The sequence below is a fragment of the Rattus norvegicus genome, chromosome 7 (assembly GCF_036323735.1).
Source record: "Rattus norvegicus strain BN/NHsdMcwi chromosome 7, GRCr8, whole genome shotgun sequence".
In the NCBI taxonomy this organism is placed as follows: domain Eukaryota; kingdom Metazoa; phylum Chordata; class Mammalia; order Rodentia; family Muridae; genus Rattus; species Rattus norvegicus.
The window spans coordinates 8,503,839-8,520,997 of NC_086025.1; the positions used below are offsets into that span (position 1 = coordinate 8,503,839).

The 17,159-nt window shown below is 39.9% G+C and overlaps 1 protein-coding gene across 3 annotated transcripts in view; it reads right to left on the reverse strand.

Moving 5' to 3' along the window:
* Window positions 1–297: 297 nt before the first annotated feature.
* Znf624l (zinc finger protein 624 like) overlaps window positions 298–17,159 on the reverse strand; it is a 46,002-nt gene continuing 29,140 nt past the window's right edge. For all 3 annotated transcript variants that reach the window (XM_063262852.1, NM_001408870.1, XM_063262851.1), the window contains 3 exons: window positions 3,611–3,737; window positions 3,348–3,408; window positions 298–2,792 (listed from right to left, as the gene is read on the reverse strand). In XM_063262852.1, the coding sequence (XP_063118922.1) occupies window positions 734–2,792; window positions 3,348–3,408; window positions 3,611–3,737 (2,247 nt within the window). In that variant the 3' untranslated portion in view covers window positions 298–733. The remainder of the gene's footprint in view (window positions 2,793–3,347; window positions 3,409–3,610; window positions 3,738–17,159) is intronic.

Consider the following 17,159-nt stretch of genomic DNA (forward strand, 5'->3'; position numbering starts at 1 on the left):
GCAGCAAGTATCTTCAACTGTTGAGTGAACTCACTAGTCCTTTAAGTTTCAAAAATATTTATGTATGTGGTGCTGTATAGGTATGCATAAGACATAGATAAAACTTATACTAATCAGAGAAAATTGGCATGTTTGTCTCTCACAGAATAAACTCAGATCATCAGGCTTAGCAACAACCTCCTTAAACGAGAGAAAATAATCTGCCATTCATTTGTGTCTCTTAGAAAGTGTTAAGAATAAATATTTAATCTTCAGAATAAACTAACATAACCCGTAAAATGGATGGCAGATGATAACTGTCATTTGCAAATAGGTTTTATTATTCAAATTACTGTGCTGTTCTATTCTTGGGTGACAATTTATTTATAATAAGAAAACAAGACAATTGTTTAAGGGTGAAATAGTTCTGCTAATCTTCTATAAACACCAGAAGATGGCTCAGTGGGAAAATGTGCTTGGTGTACAAGGCTTTAGTGCACTTATTGGACTGGTTATTTCCAGTAGGAACGCTTTCATGACTTCGAAGAAGACGATGACATGTAAGGGTATTATGACACTGATTATATCTTGAACTTTTCTCAAATATTCAGTCTGTGATGTGTTTCAAGATTATACTGATGAGCCAAACTTTCATTGCATCAATTGCATCCATAGGATGCTGTCCAGTGTGAGATTTTTTGTGATTACAAAGACTAGTGTGATACGCAAAGGCTTTACCACACTGAGTACATTCTTATGGTTTCACTCCAGTATGAACTCTTCTGTGTATTTGAAGATAACTGCGGCTTGCAAAGGCTTTACCACACTGATTACATCCATAAGGTTTTTCTCCAGTGTGAATTATTTCATGCCTATGAAGATCTCGGTTATATGTAAAGGCTTTACCACATTGATTACATCCATAGGGTTTCTCTCCAGTATGAAGTCTTTTATGTATTTGAAGGTAACTGTGACTTACAAAGGCTTTACCACATTGATTACATTTATTTGGGTTCTGTCCAGTATGAGCCCTTTTGTGTACTTGGAGATAACTGTGACTTACAAAGGCTTTACCACAAAGATTACATTCATATGGTTTCTCTCCAGTATGAACTCTTTTGTGTACTTGAAGATAACTGTGACTTGAAAAGGCTTTACCACAGTGATTACATTCACAAGGTTTCTCTCCAGTGTGACGTCTTTCATGTATTTTAAGACTGCTACTACATACAAAGGCCTTATCACATTGCTTACATCTATACGGTTTCTCTCCAGTGTGAGTTCTTTCATGTATTTGAAGATCTCGCTTTAAGACAAAGGCCTTACCACATTGCTGACATGCATGAGGTTTTTCTCCAGTATGAATTCTTTCGTGTACTTGAAGATTACTGCGACGGGCAAAGATCTTACCGCATTGCTTGCATTCATAAGGTTTCTCTCCAGTATGATGTTTTTCATGATTCTGAAGACTCGCACGACTTGCAAAGGCTTCACCACAATGACTACATTCATAGGGTTTCTCTCCAGTGTGAACTCTTTTGTGTATTTGAAGATAACTGCGACTTGCAAAAGCTTTACCACACTGAGTACATTTATAAAGTTTTTCTCCAGTGTGACTTCTTTCATGTATTTGAAGACTACTACTATACGCAAAGACTTTACCACATCGCTTGCATCCATAGGGTTTCTCTCCGGTATGAATTCTTTCATGTATTTGAAGATAACTGCGACTTGTAAAGGCTTTACCACACTGATTACATTCATAGGGTTTCTCCCCAGTATGACTTCTTTCATGTATTTGAAGACTGCTAGTACATACAAAGGCTTTACCACATTGATTACATCCATAGGGTTTCTCTCCAGTGTGATGTTTTTCATGATTTTGAAGATTAGCATGACTTGTAAAGGCTTTACCACACTGATCACATTTATATGGTTTCTCACCAGTATGAGTTCTTTTGTGTATTTGAAGATAACTGAGGAGTGCAAAGGCCTTACCACACTGACTACATTCATACGGCTTCTCACCAGTGTGAGTTCCTTCGTGCCTCTGAAGAACACTCTGACTTATGAAGGCTTTACCACATTGTGTACATACAAAGAGCTTCTCTCCAGTATGATGTTTTTGATGATTTCGAAGACTAGCACGACCTGCAAAGGCTTTGCTGCATTGGTGACACTCATAGGGTTTCTCTCCAGTGTGAGTTTTTTCATGTGCTTTAAGAGCTCTGCTGTATGCAAAGGCTCTACCACATTCACTACATCCATAGGGTTTTTCTCCAGTGTGAATTATTTCATGTATTTGAAGATTATTGTGAGTAGCAAATGCTTTACCACATTCACTGCAGCAATACGGTTTCTCCCCTGTGTGAGTTCTTTGGTGTACTTGAAGATTACCTTTACTTGCAAAGGCTTTACCACATTCACCGCAATCATAAGGTTTCTCTCCAGTATGAGTTCTTTGGTGTATTTGAAGATGACTGCGAGTTGAAAAGGCTTTACCACATTCATTACAGTCATAGGGTTTCTCTCCTGTATGAGTTCTTTCATGTACTCGAAGAGAACTGCGACTTGGAAAAGTTTTACCACAGTGATTACATTCACAGAGTTTTTTCCTAGGATGACTTCTATCATGTTGTTGAAGACTACTAAGAGTTGGAAAGGGTTTACTGCACAGATTACACTCACAGGGTTTCCCTTCAGTGTGGAATCTTTCATCTTTTTGAAGAACACTGTTACTTGCAAAGGTACATTGCCTCTTTCCATATCCCTTACACTCACAAGGCTGGGATCCAGAGTGACAAATGTTACACCTATTAAAAGGGAAATAAAAAAAAAAAAAAAAGAATTTTATACTGCAGTCACATCTGTGAAATTTTTCTCCCCCACAGACATAGGGATTAAGGCTTCTCCATGACAACAATCTCCTTGCTTCCCATAAACTGTTCCTCTCACTAAACTTTGGAAAGTCACGGTAAGGACAGAGTGACACTAGCTTTACTATGGACTGTTTGCTTATAAAAGGTATTGGACACTCACTGGATCCCGAATCAATGTGCATGCTTTTAAGGATACTTGAATGGGATGAAACTAAATAGATTGACAGTTCCACAACACGGCTGTCATGGGGCTATGACTAAAAGAGTGTAAAGTGCTAAGTTATTGTTTGGTTGTCTTTTTTCTTAGAAGAATCCCTTACAAACATAGCTCAACCCCCTGAAATGAACGGGCACGGTCTTCTGAGAGTTGAGTGCTCATCAGTGTACTTAAACCTGCGCTTATTCCCTCTGTTGCTTTTCTTTAAAACTTCGGGGCACATTAAATTTTCTTCAGTGATGCATTTATATCAGCTTCCACATGAAAATTACCTTCTATGTCTTCCAGAACTTTGATAACGTTCTTCAATATTGTGAACTTCCCACTTGTAGCCTAAAATATAGTACCAGAAAATGTATAATATATTATTTGATACTGTGCAAATTTTAACTTAAAATCTCTGGTGAATCTGAGAAGCATGACTGATTATTTACTACATTCTTCCTCTTTGACAATAGAGATTACAAAAGTATACCAATAACCAAGAAAAACTAGACCCCTTGCTTAGAAAGTGAAGGAAAACTCACATTCTTACCTATAGCAGTGAGGTTCCTGCACGTTTCCAGCATCACGTCTTTGTAGAGACTCTTCTGAGAAGGATCCAGCAAAGCCCACTCTTCTGGAGAGAAGTTCACACGCAAATCCTCATAGGTCACTGCATCCTAAAATAGCCCATACATACATCATGAAAATGGTGAGACTGCCTGCACTGTAAATGCTCATTTCACTGAGACGATACTTACATAATTCTGGGTGCTCCACACATCTATTCCATATCACAGACATTCAAATGCAGTCTCCAAGTGTTTTAAGAAGGAAACAGAAAAGGAGGATCACACATCTCATTTATGGGCCCACTGAATTCCATATGGCATTGTAAGAGTTATGACTACTAACACATAATACCAAGAGACACTCAAGCAGATCAATGAAGAATAGATTTCTGGGAAATAAGCAATCTGCTGTTACTGATGAGCTATGACTGCAGGAGGCTGCAGATACAAGTGAAGCCAGGTGTTACTGCCTCATACCATGCCTGTGCCCCAACTGGAAGTCTCCCCGCCTGTTTTTCCCTAAGACTGTTGTGATTGCTCTGTTCCACCTGTGATGTCCATTCTTGTGTCTGCCCAACCATACCTAAGAGCCTGTACTTTTTTTTTCATGTTTGAGTTCTTTTGAAATATACAAACCATGGAAAAGGAATATTCTGGCATTGTTTCCTTTTCGATATTTTTAGATGTTTTCTGTATGCTGGATCCTATACTCTCTGAAATATGAGTGAGCATTTAAACAAACATTGCATATTTAGCAAAGTGAGTAGAAAAGATTTTGTCTCATTCACAGTTTTCTACAACAGTTCATCATCAAAAACAGGGAGAGCAGAAACTTAAGCAGAAACATAGAGACAGAAGAAGCTGAGGCAGAGACCATGGAAGTGCTTCTTCCTTACTTGTTGCTCATGTTTTGCTGAGTCTGCTTTCTTATACAAGCCAGGACCACCACAACCCAAATTGGGCTGGACACCCTCTCATCAATCAATAACTAAGAAAATACCCCAGGGACACTTTTCATTCTCTGTGAATTTCACACCATGCATCCCAACCCCAGGTGGTACTGGTTTTGACGGTATAAAGGGGTCATGAGGAACAGCTAAGGCCTGGTAGTATGATGGGCCAGGGAAGGACATTGGTGAAGGTGCAGTGCAGCCTTAGTTGCAGTTGATGGTCCAGGACTGAAGGAGTCAGGTGAAAAAAGTTGAGGATTGGTGCCATGAAGAGAGCCTGTGAGAGGCTTACTGGTAAAGCCTAGTTGCAGCAGAAGACTCCAGTGTATTGGCAATGCCAGTACCATGGGATGATCACCAAGAACAACAGCAGCAGTGGAGTAGACTCAACCAGAGCCTAGAGTCCTACAGAGAGCAGAGCTGGAGAAGTGATGCCAGCCCTTTGGAGGAGCCCAAAAGATGTGTGGATCCCAAATATTCGAGCAAGAAGCTGTAATGTTGAAGCTGCCTTTGTGAGTCCATGATGTTCAAGATGCCAGAGCCGTGGGTATCTGCTGAGGAAAGCTGCTAACAGGAGGGTAATCAGACAAGGAGAATTGTGCTACAGTCAACCAAGTGAAAGGAGTTTGAAATCTGACGAACACTTTGATAACAGACTTGGAGATGCAGTTTGGAGCTTCCCAAGGTGGTTTTCATCTTGTTTCTCCTAGTATTTCCTCACTGTGACATTTTGGAATGGTATTTATATCCTGTGATGTTTAAGGTATGTTATCTGCCTTTTGATTTTGACTTTATAGGGGATTACAGTTAAGTGATTGGATGAATCTCAGAAGAGACTTTGAACTTTGTACTTTTAACATTGCTGAGACTGCTATCAGCTATGGGGACTTTCAAAGTTCGACGAAATGTATTTTACATGATGCTATGTTTAGGTATGGCCTCTATAAACTCACATCTAAACAAGCCTATGGGGCGACACAGTAGAATGGGGTAGTTTGAATATGCTGGGCCCAGAGAGTGGCACTATTGGAGGTGTGGCCTTCATGTCGTAGGTGTGGCCTTGTTGGAGGAAGTGTGCAACTGTGGGAGTGGGATTTGAGAGCTCCCTTCTAGCTGCCTGGGGATGACAATATTCTCCTGATTGATTTCAAACTGAACCTTTGAACCCACAAGCCAGGCCCAGTTAAATGTTCTTCTTTATAAGAGTTTCCTTGGAATGGTGTCTCTTCACAGCGATAGAAACCCTAACTAAGACAGACCCACACTATATATCTAGCCTCCAGGCTTTCCTTAGGCAGGAAGGGAAGATTCTGTAACCACATCTATTTGAGGCTCCAAAGCCAAAGCCATGTGGCCTAAGTGGCCAAGTTCTGCTGCTTGCTGAGGCTGGAACATGGCCCCCTCGTTCAATTACATCTTCACCAGCTTTCCGTTTTCCATGATTGCCTTCACTGCCCAAGCTTGGATGACCTGGAATATGCTCTGGAATCCAGGCTGTCCTTGAACTGAAAGAGGCGCATGGCTCTGTCTCCTGATTGCTTCGTTTAAGTGTACTTAACAAGATGCCTAGACCTGAGCTTTTCTTTACCTGGACCATGCTCTGTAGACCAGGCTGGCCTTCAAGTCAAGACATCTGCATACCACTGACTCCATATATGGACCTAAGCCTTTCTTCATCTAAGAATTACTGTGTACACTGGGCTGGCCTGGAATTCCGAGATCTCCTTTCCTCTGTTTCCTGAGCATTGAGATTAAAGCCCTGTACCAGCAGACCCAGACCCATTTTTACTTTCCTAGATCATTATAAGCATAACCACTATACTTCAAGATCTGTATTAAAGGCAGGCTTGTTTTGATCTGGACCAAAAGAATGTGTCATCACATCTCAAGATCCAGATCAAAAGTCTATATATTTCAGACTCAAGATATGATCAAAACATGTTATCCTCTTGCCTGGAGATCTGGATCACTTGTGTGCCCACCACTTGTGGAGTGTAGTTCATTCCAGACACAGTCAAATTGAGAAAAGAGAAAAGACATCATAACTCATCATTTGTCAAACTGACACACACTCATATCTCATTATGTCCAAATGAAAAAATAACTAGTTCATAATAATGTCAGATCTGATATAACTATGGCCTAAAACCACAATTGATAAAAAGTAAGCTTTGTTGGGAAGGATCTTGTCTGAGGTCATCATTCCCTTAATTCCATTTAATATCTTCAATCTAACTGCTTTAACTCAGGATTTAGCTCCATTGCACTTCCTGGTGCCGCTTTATTCCTTGAACCATACATTTTGTATCTGTCCTTCCTCATCTTCCTCCTTTGCAAAATGGTTTCTTAATAAAAGTGAACAACAGGACAGAGTCTATACTAGGCTGTTGTAAGATTTCCTTTGCCAATGCAATTGCTCTAAATCTCTTCACCTTGGCCTCAGGAAGACTCTTCAAACAAGGGTGAAGACCAGCCACAATCTTTACTACAAGAATAATGTCCAAGCAACATACTGAAATGCTTCTCCTTTGAAAGCTCTTGAGCCAGACCTTCAGAGTTCAAATCACCCTCAGTACCACTGTCTTCTATGCTTTTACTTGTATGGACCATTATGCCCCACTTAAAGCATCCACTGTTATGGTTATGACCAGACTCTGGGCTCTCTGGAGACCACCAAAGACCACCAGAGGGCCAATTCCTAGCTCATATGCAAAAGCCAAGAGTCTTTATTCAAGCTCAAGCTCAGATCTCTCCAACCTGTCCAATGCCATGGATAGGTATAAAAGGTGCTGATCTGGGTGCTAAGCAGGGTGAGGTGACTTCCAACTTGGCAATTACATAACTGGTTGACATTTCAGAAGAAAAACATTTCAGAAGTCATAGTCTACATAACAATTTAGCTAGCATCATAAACTTGATACAGAGAGAGAGAGAGAGAGAGAGAGAGAGAGAGAACTTGAACATGACATTTGCCATTTCCCATTATCAAGGGTGGTTCCTGAAACAAGTTGTGGTTTATCCAATTACTAACTTCAAACTAAGGATATGCTGGACATAAAATGAAGTCTGATCACAAAAAGGATCCAGCTAGGCTGGTTTCTTCACTTTCTTAATCCAAAATCCCAAAATCCACATGTTTCCAAACAAAAGGATGGTCAGGCCTATCATAGCAAAACCCCAGTCCCTGGTACTATTGTCTTAAAGTTACAGTTTTATTGCTATGAAGAGACACCATGACCAAGGCAAATCTTATAAAGGCCAACATTTTATTGGAGCTGATGATGGTTTCAGAGGTTTTGTCCATTAGAATCATGGCAGAAAGTAAAACTGTGTACAGACTTGAGGCTGGAGGTGCAGCTGAGAAATCTTACACTTGATTTTCAGGAAGCAAGGAAGAGACTCTTGTGCAAAAGAAGCCAGGAGGAGGCACATTCATTTCACACTGGCCAGAGCCTGGGCATAGGAGACCATAAAGCCTGCCCCCACAGTGGCATAATTCCTCCTCAAACAGTACCTGCTCAGTGTTTTATGATCTACAGAAACCAAGCCAAATGGACTGTGTCTCAATAATACCACCAGACTGAAGTGAACCAACTACATTTGCACTTACCCATGTGAACGAGTTAGCAAAAGGTAATTTCCCTAAACTGCACACCCACTAATTTGGTTTTCCTTCATTCACAAGGTATGAACTAATGTATGCTGGGTATGTAGTACACACAAAGTCTTTCACTAGCCACATAAGAACCTCCTTTGTAATGAAAACCCCTGACATAAATATAAACTATAGGCTTACGCATTTCACATATGCTGTCAACTTGGTAAATGCTGCTTTCTGACTGTGGAAATTTTAATAAGAATGGTATTCACAAAGTCATACATTTGAATGTGCAGTCATTAGAGAGTAGTGCTGTGTAAATAGAGACTAGGACCTTGTCTTAGTTAAGGTTTTACTGCTGTGAACAGACACCATGACCAAGGCAACTCTTATAAGGACAACATTTAATTGGGGCTGCTTACAGGTTCAGAGATTCAGTCCATTATCATCAATGCAGGAACATGGCAGCATCCAGGCAGGAGGAGCTGAGAGCTCTACATCTTCATCTGAAGGCTTCTAGCAAAATACTGACCTCCAGGAAGCTAGGACTAGTGTATTAAAGCCCACACCCACAGTGACACACCTACTCCAGTAGAGCCACACCTTCTTTTTTTTTTAAAGATTTATTCATTTATAATAAATAAATACACTGTAGCTGTCTTCAGATACACCAGAAGAGGGCATCGGATCTCTTTACAGATGGTTGTGAGCCACCATGTGGTTGCTGGGAAGTGAACTCAGGACCTCTGGAAGAGTAGTAGGGTGCTCTTAACCACTGAGCCATCTCTCCAGCCCCCAGAGCCACACTTTCTAATAGTGCACTCCCTGGGCAGAGCATATATAAACCATCATAAACCTTTAGCCATGTTGGAGTACACAAGGCCTTGTAGGAAGCAAGTCACTGGAGATGGGCTTTGCAGCTTCAAAGTCAGGCCCAGTGTCTCTCTTCCTGCTGCCTGAGGATCTGGATTTGGAGTTCATGGCTCCAAATCCAGCACCATGTTTCCTGTGTGCCACCATACTCTCCGTCATGACAATAATGGCCCAAACTTCTGAAAATAGTAGCCAGCCCTAATTATATGATTTCCTTATAAGAGATGGTATGTTCATGGTGTCTCTTCACAGCAATAGAATTTTGACTAAGGAACTGCTCTGATCTCATGGCTTGCTAAGATTCCACTCTTATACAAGTCAGGATTACTTGCCAGGATGGCACCAAACACAGCTGATGGGCACTATGATATCAATCATTAATCAAGAAAATACCCTACACATTTCCCACAGGCCAGTCTGACTCTAGCTTGTGTCAGGCTGACCGAATCCACCAAGTCCAACCAGCATTCATCAGTGTCATCTCCCAACTCCCAAAGACTGACTTTAAAGCAAACTTCAATTTCCTTAACACCTGTTTTCAGCCTTTGTCTGTGTGTGTGCGTGTGTGCGTGTGTGTGTGTGTGTGTGTGTGCGTGTGTGTGTAAAATTTTGAAAATCTGTCACACTTAAGACAAGACTGATGAAAAAAAAAAAGACAAGAGTGATGGCTGAGCGGATAAGAACAGTTATTGTTCTTGCAGAAGACCTGGGTTTGGTTGCCAGAACTACCATGGTGGCACTAAAGTATCCCTAGATACTATTGCAGGGTATTACTCCTCTGTCTGATGTAGGGTTGGTCCTTTCCCAAACTGTAGGCTACCATTTTGTCCTATCGATAGTGTCCTCTGCTAGAGAAGCTTTGCAGTTTCCTGAGGTCCCATATTTTACTTCTTGATCTTAGAGTCTGAGCCATTGGTGTTCTGTTCATGAAACTGTCTCCTGTGCCAATGACTTAGGGTGAATCCTGCTTCATTGAATGGTTCTTGGCTTAGATATTGGTTTGTCTCTATTAGAATGTTAAACCTGCCCATAGGCCATAGATCCTGTTCTCTTCTTCTTGGGGCTTCCACTCTTAATAAGATTTCATCACTACTTTTACTGTTTCTCCTTCCTAAAGCAAGTAAACGCACTTATTTCAGAGATCAGAACTCTGAAAACACTTTTGCATCTTTAAACTTTAGTAAGAATGAAAATGCTAATGATTCAAGTGACACTTCTGCCTTTTAGTCAAGAAAGCAACAGGCTTGGGGCTGGAGAGATGGCTCACTGGTTAAGAGCGTTAACTACTCTTCCAGAGGTTCTGAGTTCAATTCCCAGCAACCACATGGTGGCTCACAACCATCTGTAAATGGGATCCAATGCCCTCTTCTCATGTGCATGAAGACAGCTACAGTGTACTTGTAAAAATAAAACGAATAGATCTTTAAAAAGAAGAAGAAGAGGAAGAAGGAGAAGGAGAAGAAGGAGAAGGAGAAGAAGGAGAAGGAGAAGGGGAAGGGGAAGGGGAAGGGGAAGGGGAAGAGGAAGAGGAAGAGGAAGAAGAAGAAGAAGAAGAAGAAGAAGAAGAAGAAGAAGAAGAAGAAGAAGAAGAAGAAGAAGAAGAAGAAGAAGAAGAAGAAAGCAACAGGCTTCTTTTCTTTGAGGCCATTTTATCCTAACCTACCTACAAAATTACTACCTCTAGTTCTTATCCCACCCCTTCTGAAGAGGTAACCTTACTAGAATTGGGAAAATAGCCCATCTGGTTTTTCTAGTTGTATTTGTATTCAGTGGCAGTATTGGGGTACCCATCAGAGATCCTCTAAAAGATCTCAACTGTCAGGTGTCCTTGGCTTGTGTCTTAAAAGGACTAAAATGTCCAAACTCATTGGTCTCTTCCTAGGATTACAAGGGCCCCTTCCATTAGATTCCTGGTTTTCCTAGTACCTCTAAGGTTACTCTCTAGAAAAATGACTCCAAAACCAGCCACTTTGTAAGCTCTTGTAATAGCAAAAAGTCACCATGATGCCCCATCCATGTGGCTTCCAAATGGGGAGAGAAGAGATATTTACCCATCATTTCATGTTTATGCTAAAACAATACTGACTGGTCTCCCTTGGCTGTAGGCAGATGCTAGAGGAAGCCAAAGTCTAGCTTACATCTGGACAATGTTCTTTTCTCAAGAGCAAATATTACCAAAAGGTACATTTGTCTAAGAAACATCTCCTGTAGACTTACACTTACTGTATGTGGAGTGGGCTCCCTTGGGTGTTACCAATTCTTGTAGTCCTTGCTTAAGCTTTACTTCTAAGTGTTAAAGATCATGCAGGGGGCTTTTGACTCAGACTTTCTTAAAACCTACTTTTAATAAGGGTTCTCAAATGCTTCAACCACCCCATCTCCCTTTTAGCCCATTGCCCAAAGTAGGGGCCAAAGGCATATGGACCTCTTCAGAAGTAGTTCTTTGGGGCAATTTTACTCTCCATTGTCAGGATACCAGCAGTCTAGTTCAGTAGTGTCAAGTACCTCAAATCACCAGCCATGGTGTGATATAGCAGAAACCAACAGGCCTCCACTGAAATGACATGAATCAGCTAGGGCAACTAGGAATAGCCAGGATGTCAGGAGTTTTTTGCTGTCCGTCTCAGCGAAGTGAAGAAAACACTTCGCATTCCCTTGTCCTCCTGTCCAGCCAGCAAATCTCACCTTATCCTTTAACCAGCAATTAGCTTCTGCCATCTTTACTGACCAAATCAAGAACCAATTAGGGCCCTTCTGGTTTCTGCCTGCACCCAGAGCTGACCCAGTGCCACATCTCTCTGTACCCAGATTCCTTGGGGAGAAAGCTGGATTTTCAGAAGTGCAGAGAATCCTGAGAGCACAAGTGAGACACCACTTCTGCTCACATTCCTGGCCCAAGAGGAACCTGTCTGGAGACCTCAGGACACAAGAACTGAGGAGCAGTCTAGGACAGGATACTTCCTGTTTCTGCCTGCAACCAGAGCTGACTCTGTGACACAGCTCTCTGTACCCAGATCCCACTGGGAGAAAGTGAGTCTCTAGGAGTACTGACACACAGGCTTACAGGAGGGTAAAGCCACTGTCAGAGACAGCAAGACCAGCTGACACCAAACATAAGCAGATGGTGAGAGGATAGAGCAAGAACCTCAGCAACAAAACCAAGGCCAATTGGCATCATCAGAACCCAGTTCTACCCCTACAGCAAGCCCAAGATACTGCCAACACATCAGAAAAACAAGATTTCAATTTAATATCACAACTCATGATGTTAAAGGACTTTAAGAAGGATAAATATAGCTCACTTAAAGAAATACAAAAGAACACAAGTAAACAGGTAGAAACTCTTAAAGAGGAAACACAAAAATACCTTACAGGGTTACAGGAAAACACAACCAAACAGGTGAAGGAATTGAATAAAACCATTCAGGATCTAAAAATGGAAATAGAAACAATAAAGAAATCACAAAGGGAGACAACGCTGAAGATAGAAAACCTAGGAAAGAGATCAGGAGTCATAGAGCAAACATCACCAACAAAATACAAGAGATAGAAGAGAGAATCTCAGGAGTAGAAGATACCATAGAAAACATTGACACAACAGTCAAAGAAAATACGAAAACCAAAAAGCTTCTAAGCCAAAATATCCAGGAAATCCAGGACACAATGAGAAGATCAAACCTAAGGATAATAGGTATAGAAGAGAGCAAAGACTCCCAACATAAAGGGCAAGTAAATATCTTCAACAAAATTATAGAAGGAAACTTCGCTAACCTAAAGAAAGAGATGCCCATAAATATACAAGAAGTCTACAGAATTCCAAGTAGATAGGACCAGAAAAGAAATTCCTCCTAACACATAATAGTCAAAACACCAAAGACACAAAAGAAAGAAAGAATATTAAAAGCAGTAAGGGAAAATGCTCAAGTAACATACAAAGGCAGACCTATCAGAATTACACCAGAATTCTCACTAGAGACTACAAAGGCCAGAAGATCCTAGGCGGATATCGTACAGACCCTAAGAGAACACAAATGCCAGTCCAAGCTACTGTATCCAGCAAAACTCTCAATTACCATAGATGGAAAAACCAAGATATTCCATGACAAAACCAAATTTACAAAATATCTTTCTGGGAAATCGAGTCCTACAAAAGATAAAAAATGGAAAACTCCAACACAAGGAGGAAAAGTATATCTTAGAAAAGCAAGAAAGTAATCTAATTTCAACTAACTCAAAAGAAGACAACCACACAAACACAATTCCACCTCTAAAAACATAAATAACAGGAAACAGCAATCACTATTCCTTAATTTCTCTTAACACCAATGGACTCGACTTCCCAAAAGAACGACATAGAATAATAGAGTGTATACAAAAACAGGACCTAGCATTTTGCTGCATACAAGAAACACATCTCAGTGACAAAGACAGACACTACCTCAGAGTAAAAGACTAGAAAACAATTTTCTAAGCAAATGGTCCTAAGAAACAAGCTGAGTAGCCATTCTAATATCAAATGAATCAACTTTCAACCAATAGTTATCAAAAAAGATTAAGGAAGGACACTTCATATTCATCAAAGGAAAAATCCACCAAGATGAACTCTCAATCTTTAATATCTACGCTCCAAATGCTGGGGCACCTACATTCATAAAAGAAACCTTACTAAAGCTCAAAGCACACATTGTGCCTCACACAATAATAGTGGGAGATTGGAACACACCACTCTTATCAATGGACATGATAAGAGAAAACAGATCATGAAAACAGAAACTACACAGAGAGACAGAGAAACTCACAGAAGCTAGGAACCAAATGGATTTGATGAATATCTGTAGAACATTTCATCCTAAAACAAAAGGATATACCTTCTTCTCTGCACCTCATGGTACTTTCTCCAAAATTGAGCATATAATCAGTCACAAAACAGGCGGCAATAGATACAAGGAGACTGAAATAATCCCATGCATTCTATGAGATCACCATGGACTAAGGCTGGTCTTCAATAACAACAATAACAACAGAAAGCTGAACAACTATATACTCAATGATAACTTGGTCAAGTGAGAAATAAAGGAAGAAATTAAAGGCGTTTTAGGATTTGATGAAAATGAAGGCACAACATACCCAAACTTATAGGACACACTGAAAGCAGTACTAAGAGGAAACTCAAAGCTCTGAGTGCCTCCAAAAAGAAACTCAAGAGAAAGCAAACACTAGCATCTTGACAGCACATCTGAAAGCTGTAGAACAAAAAGAAGCAAATACGCACAAGAGGAGTAGAAATCAAGAAATAATCAACTCAGGGCTGAAATCAACCAAATTTAAACAAAAAGAACTATAAAAAGAATCAACAAAACCAGGAGCTGGTTCTTTGAGAAAATCAAAAGATAGATAAACCCTTAGCCAGACTAACCAGAGGGCACAGAGAGTATCCAAATTAACAAAATCAGAAATGAAAAGGGAAACATAACAACAGAAATTGAGAAAATTTTAAAAAAATCATCAGATCCTAATAGAAAAGTCTATAATTCAACAAAATTGGAGAATGTGGAGGAAATGGACAATTTCCTAAACAGATACCAGGTACCAAAGTTAAATCAGAATCCGATAAAGTATCTAAACAACCCCATAACTCATAAAGAAATAGAAGCAGTCATTAAAAGTCTCCCAACCAAAAAGAGCCCAGGTCCAGATGGGTTTAGTGCAGAATTCTATCAGACCAGCAAATAAGACCTAATTCCAATATTCTTCAAACTATTCCACAAAATAGAAACAGAAGGAACACTGTCCAATTCATTCTGTGAAGCCACAATTACTTATACCTAAACCACACAAAGACCTTACGAAGAAAGAGAACTTCAGACCAATTTCCTTTACGAATATTGATGCAAAAATACTAAATAATATTCTCACAAACCAAATCCAAAAACACATCAAAAGGAACATTCATGATGATCAAGTAGGCTTCATCCCAGGGATGCATGATGGCTCAATATACAGAAATCCATCAATATAATGCACTGTATAAACAAACTAAAAAAAAATGATCATTTCATTAAGTACTGAGAAAACATTTGACAAAATTCAACACCCCTTCATGATGAAAATCTTAGAAGGATCAGGAATTCAATGCCCATACCTAAACATAGTAAAAGCAATATATAGCAAACCAGTAGCCAACATCAAACTAAATGGAGAGAAACTTGAAGCAGGGACTAAACAGGGCTGCCCACTCTCCCCTACTTATTCAAGATAGTACTTGAAGTCCTAGCCAGAGCAATTAGACAACAAAACGAGATCAAAGGGATACAAATTGGAAAGGAAGAAGTCAGAATATCACTATTTGCAGATGATATGATCGTATACTTAAGTGGCCCCAAAAATTCAACCTGAGAACTCCTACAGCTGATAAACAACTTCAGCAAAGTGGCTAAATATAAAATTAACTAAAAAAAAAAATCAGTAGCCTTCCTCTACTCCAAGGATAAAAGGCTGAGAAAGAAATTAGGGAAACGACATTCTTCACAATAGTTACAAATAACAAAAAATAACTTGGTGTGACCCTAACCAAGCAAGTGAAAGATCTGTATGACAAGAACTTCAAGTCTCTGAAGAAAGAAATTGAAGAAAATCTCAGAGATGGAAAGATCTCCCGTGCTCATGGATTGGCAGGATTAATATTGTAAAATGGCCATCTTGCCAAAAGCAATCTACAGATTGAATATAATCTCTATGAAAATTCCAACTCAATTCTTCCTAGAGTTAGAAAGAGCAATTTGCAAATTCACTTGCAATAACCAAAAACTCAGAATAGCAAAAATTATTCTCAATAATAAAAGAACTTCTGGGGGAATCACCATTCCTGACCTCATGCTACATATTACAGAACAACCGTGATAAAAACTATATGGTATTGGAACAGAGACAGGCAGGTAGATCAATGGAATAGAACTGAATCCACACACCTATGTTCACTTGATCTTTGACAAAGGAGCTAAAACCATCTAGTGGAATAAAGATAGCATTTTCAACAAATGGTGGTGATTCAACTGGAAGTTGGCATGTAGAAGAATGCAGATCAATCCATTCTTATCACCCTGTACAAAGCTTCAGTCCAAGTGGATCAAGGATCTCCACATCAAACCAGATACACTCAAACTAACAGAAGAAAAAGTGGAGAAGAGCCTTGAACACATGGGCACTGGGGACAACTTCCTGAACAAAACACCAATGGCTTATGCTCTAAGATCAAGAATCATCAAATGGGACCTCATGAAACTGCAAAGCTTCTCTAAAGCAAAGGACACTGTCATTAGGACAAAACGGCAACCAACAGATTGGGAAAAGATCTTTATCAACACAACATCCAATAGAGAGCTAATATCCAATATATACAATGAACTCCAGAAGTTAGTCTCCAGAGAATCAAATGATCCTCTTAAAAGATGGGGTACAGAGTGAAACAAAGAATTCTCAACTGAGGAATATGGAATGGCTAAGAAACACCTAAAGAAATGTTCAACATCCTTAGTCATCAGGGAAATGCAAATCAAAACAACCCTCTGATTTTACCTCACACCAGTCAGAATGGCTAAAAAAAATCTCAGGTGACAACAGATGCTAGGGAGGATATGGAGAAAGAGGAACATTCCTCCATTGTTGATGGAATTGCAAGCTGGTCAACTACTCTGGAAATCAGTCTGGACATTCCTCAGAAAACTGGACATTGAACTACCTGAGGATCCAGCTATACTACTCTTGGGTATATACCCAAAAGATGCTCCAACATACAACAAAGACACATGCTCTACTATGTTCATAGCAACATTATTTATATAGCCAGAATCTGGAAAGAACCCAGATGTCCTTCAACAGAGGAATAGATACAGAAAATGTGGTACATTTACACAATAGGCAAATGGATGGAACTAGAAAATATCCTCAGTGAGGTAACCCAATCACAAAAAAACATACATGGTATACACTCACTGATAAGTGGATATTAGCCCAAAAGTTCAGATTACCCAAGATATAATCCACAGACAAAATGAAGCTCAAGAAGGAGGATAACCAAAGTACAGATGCATCAGTCTTTCTTAGAAGGGG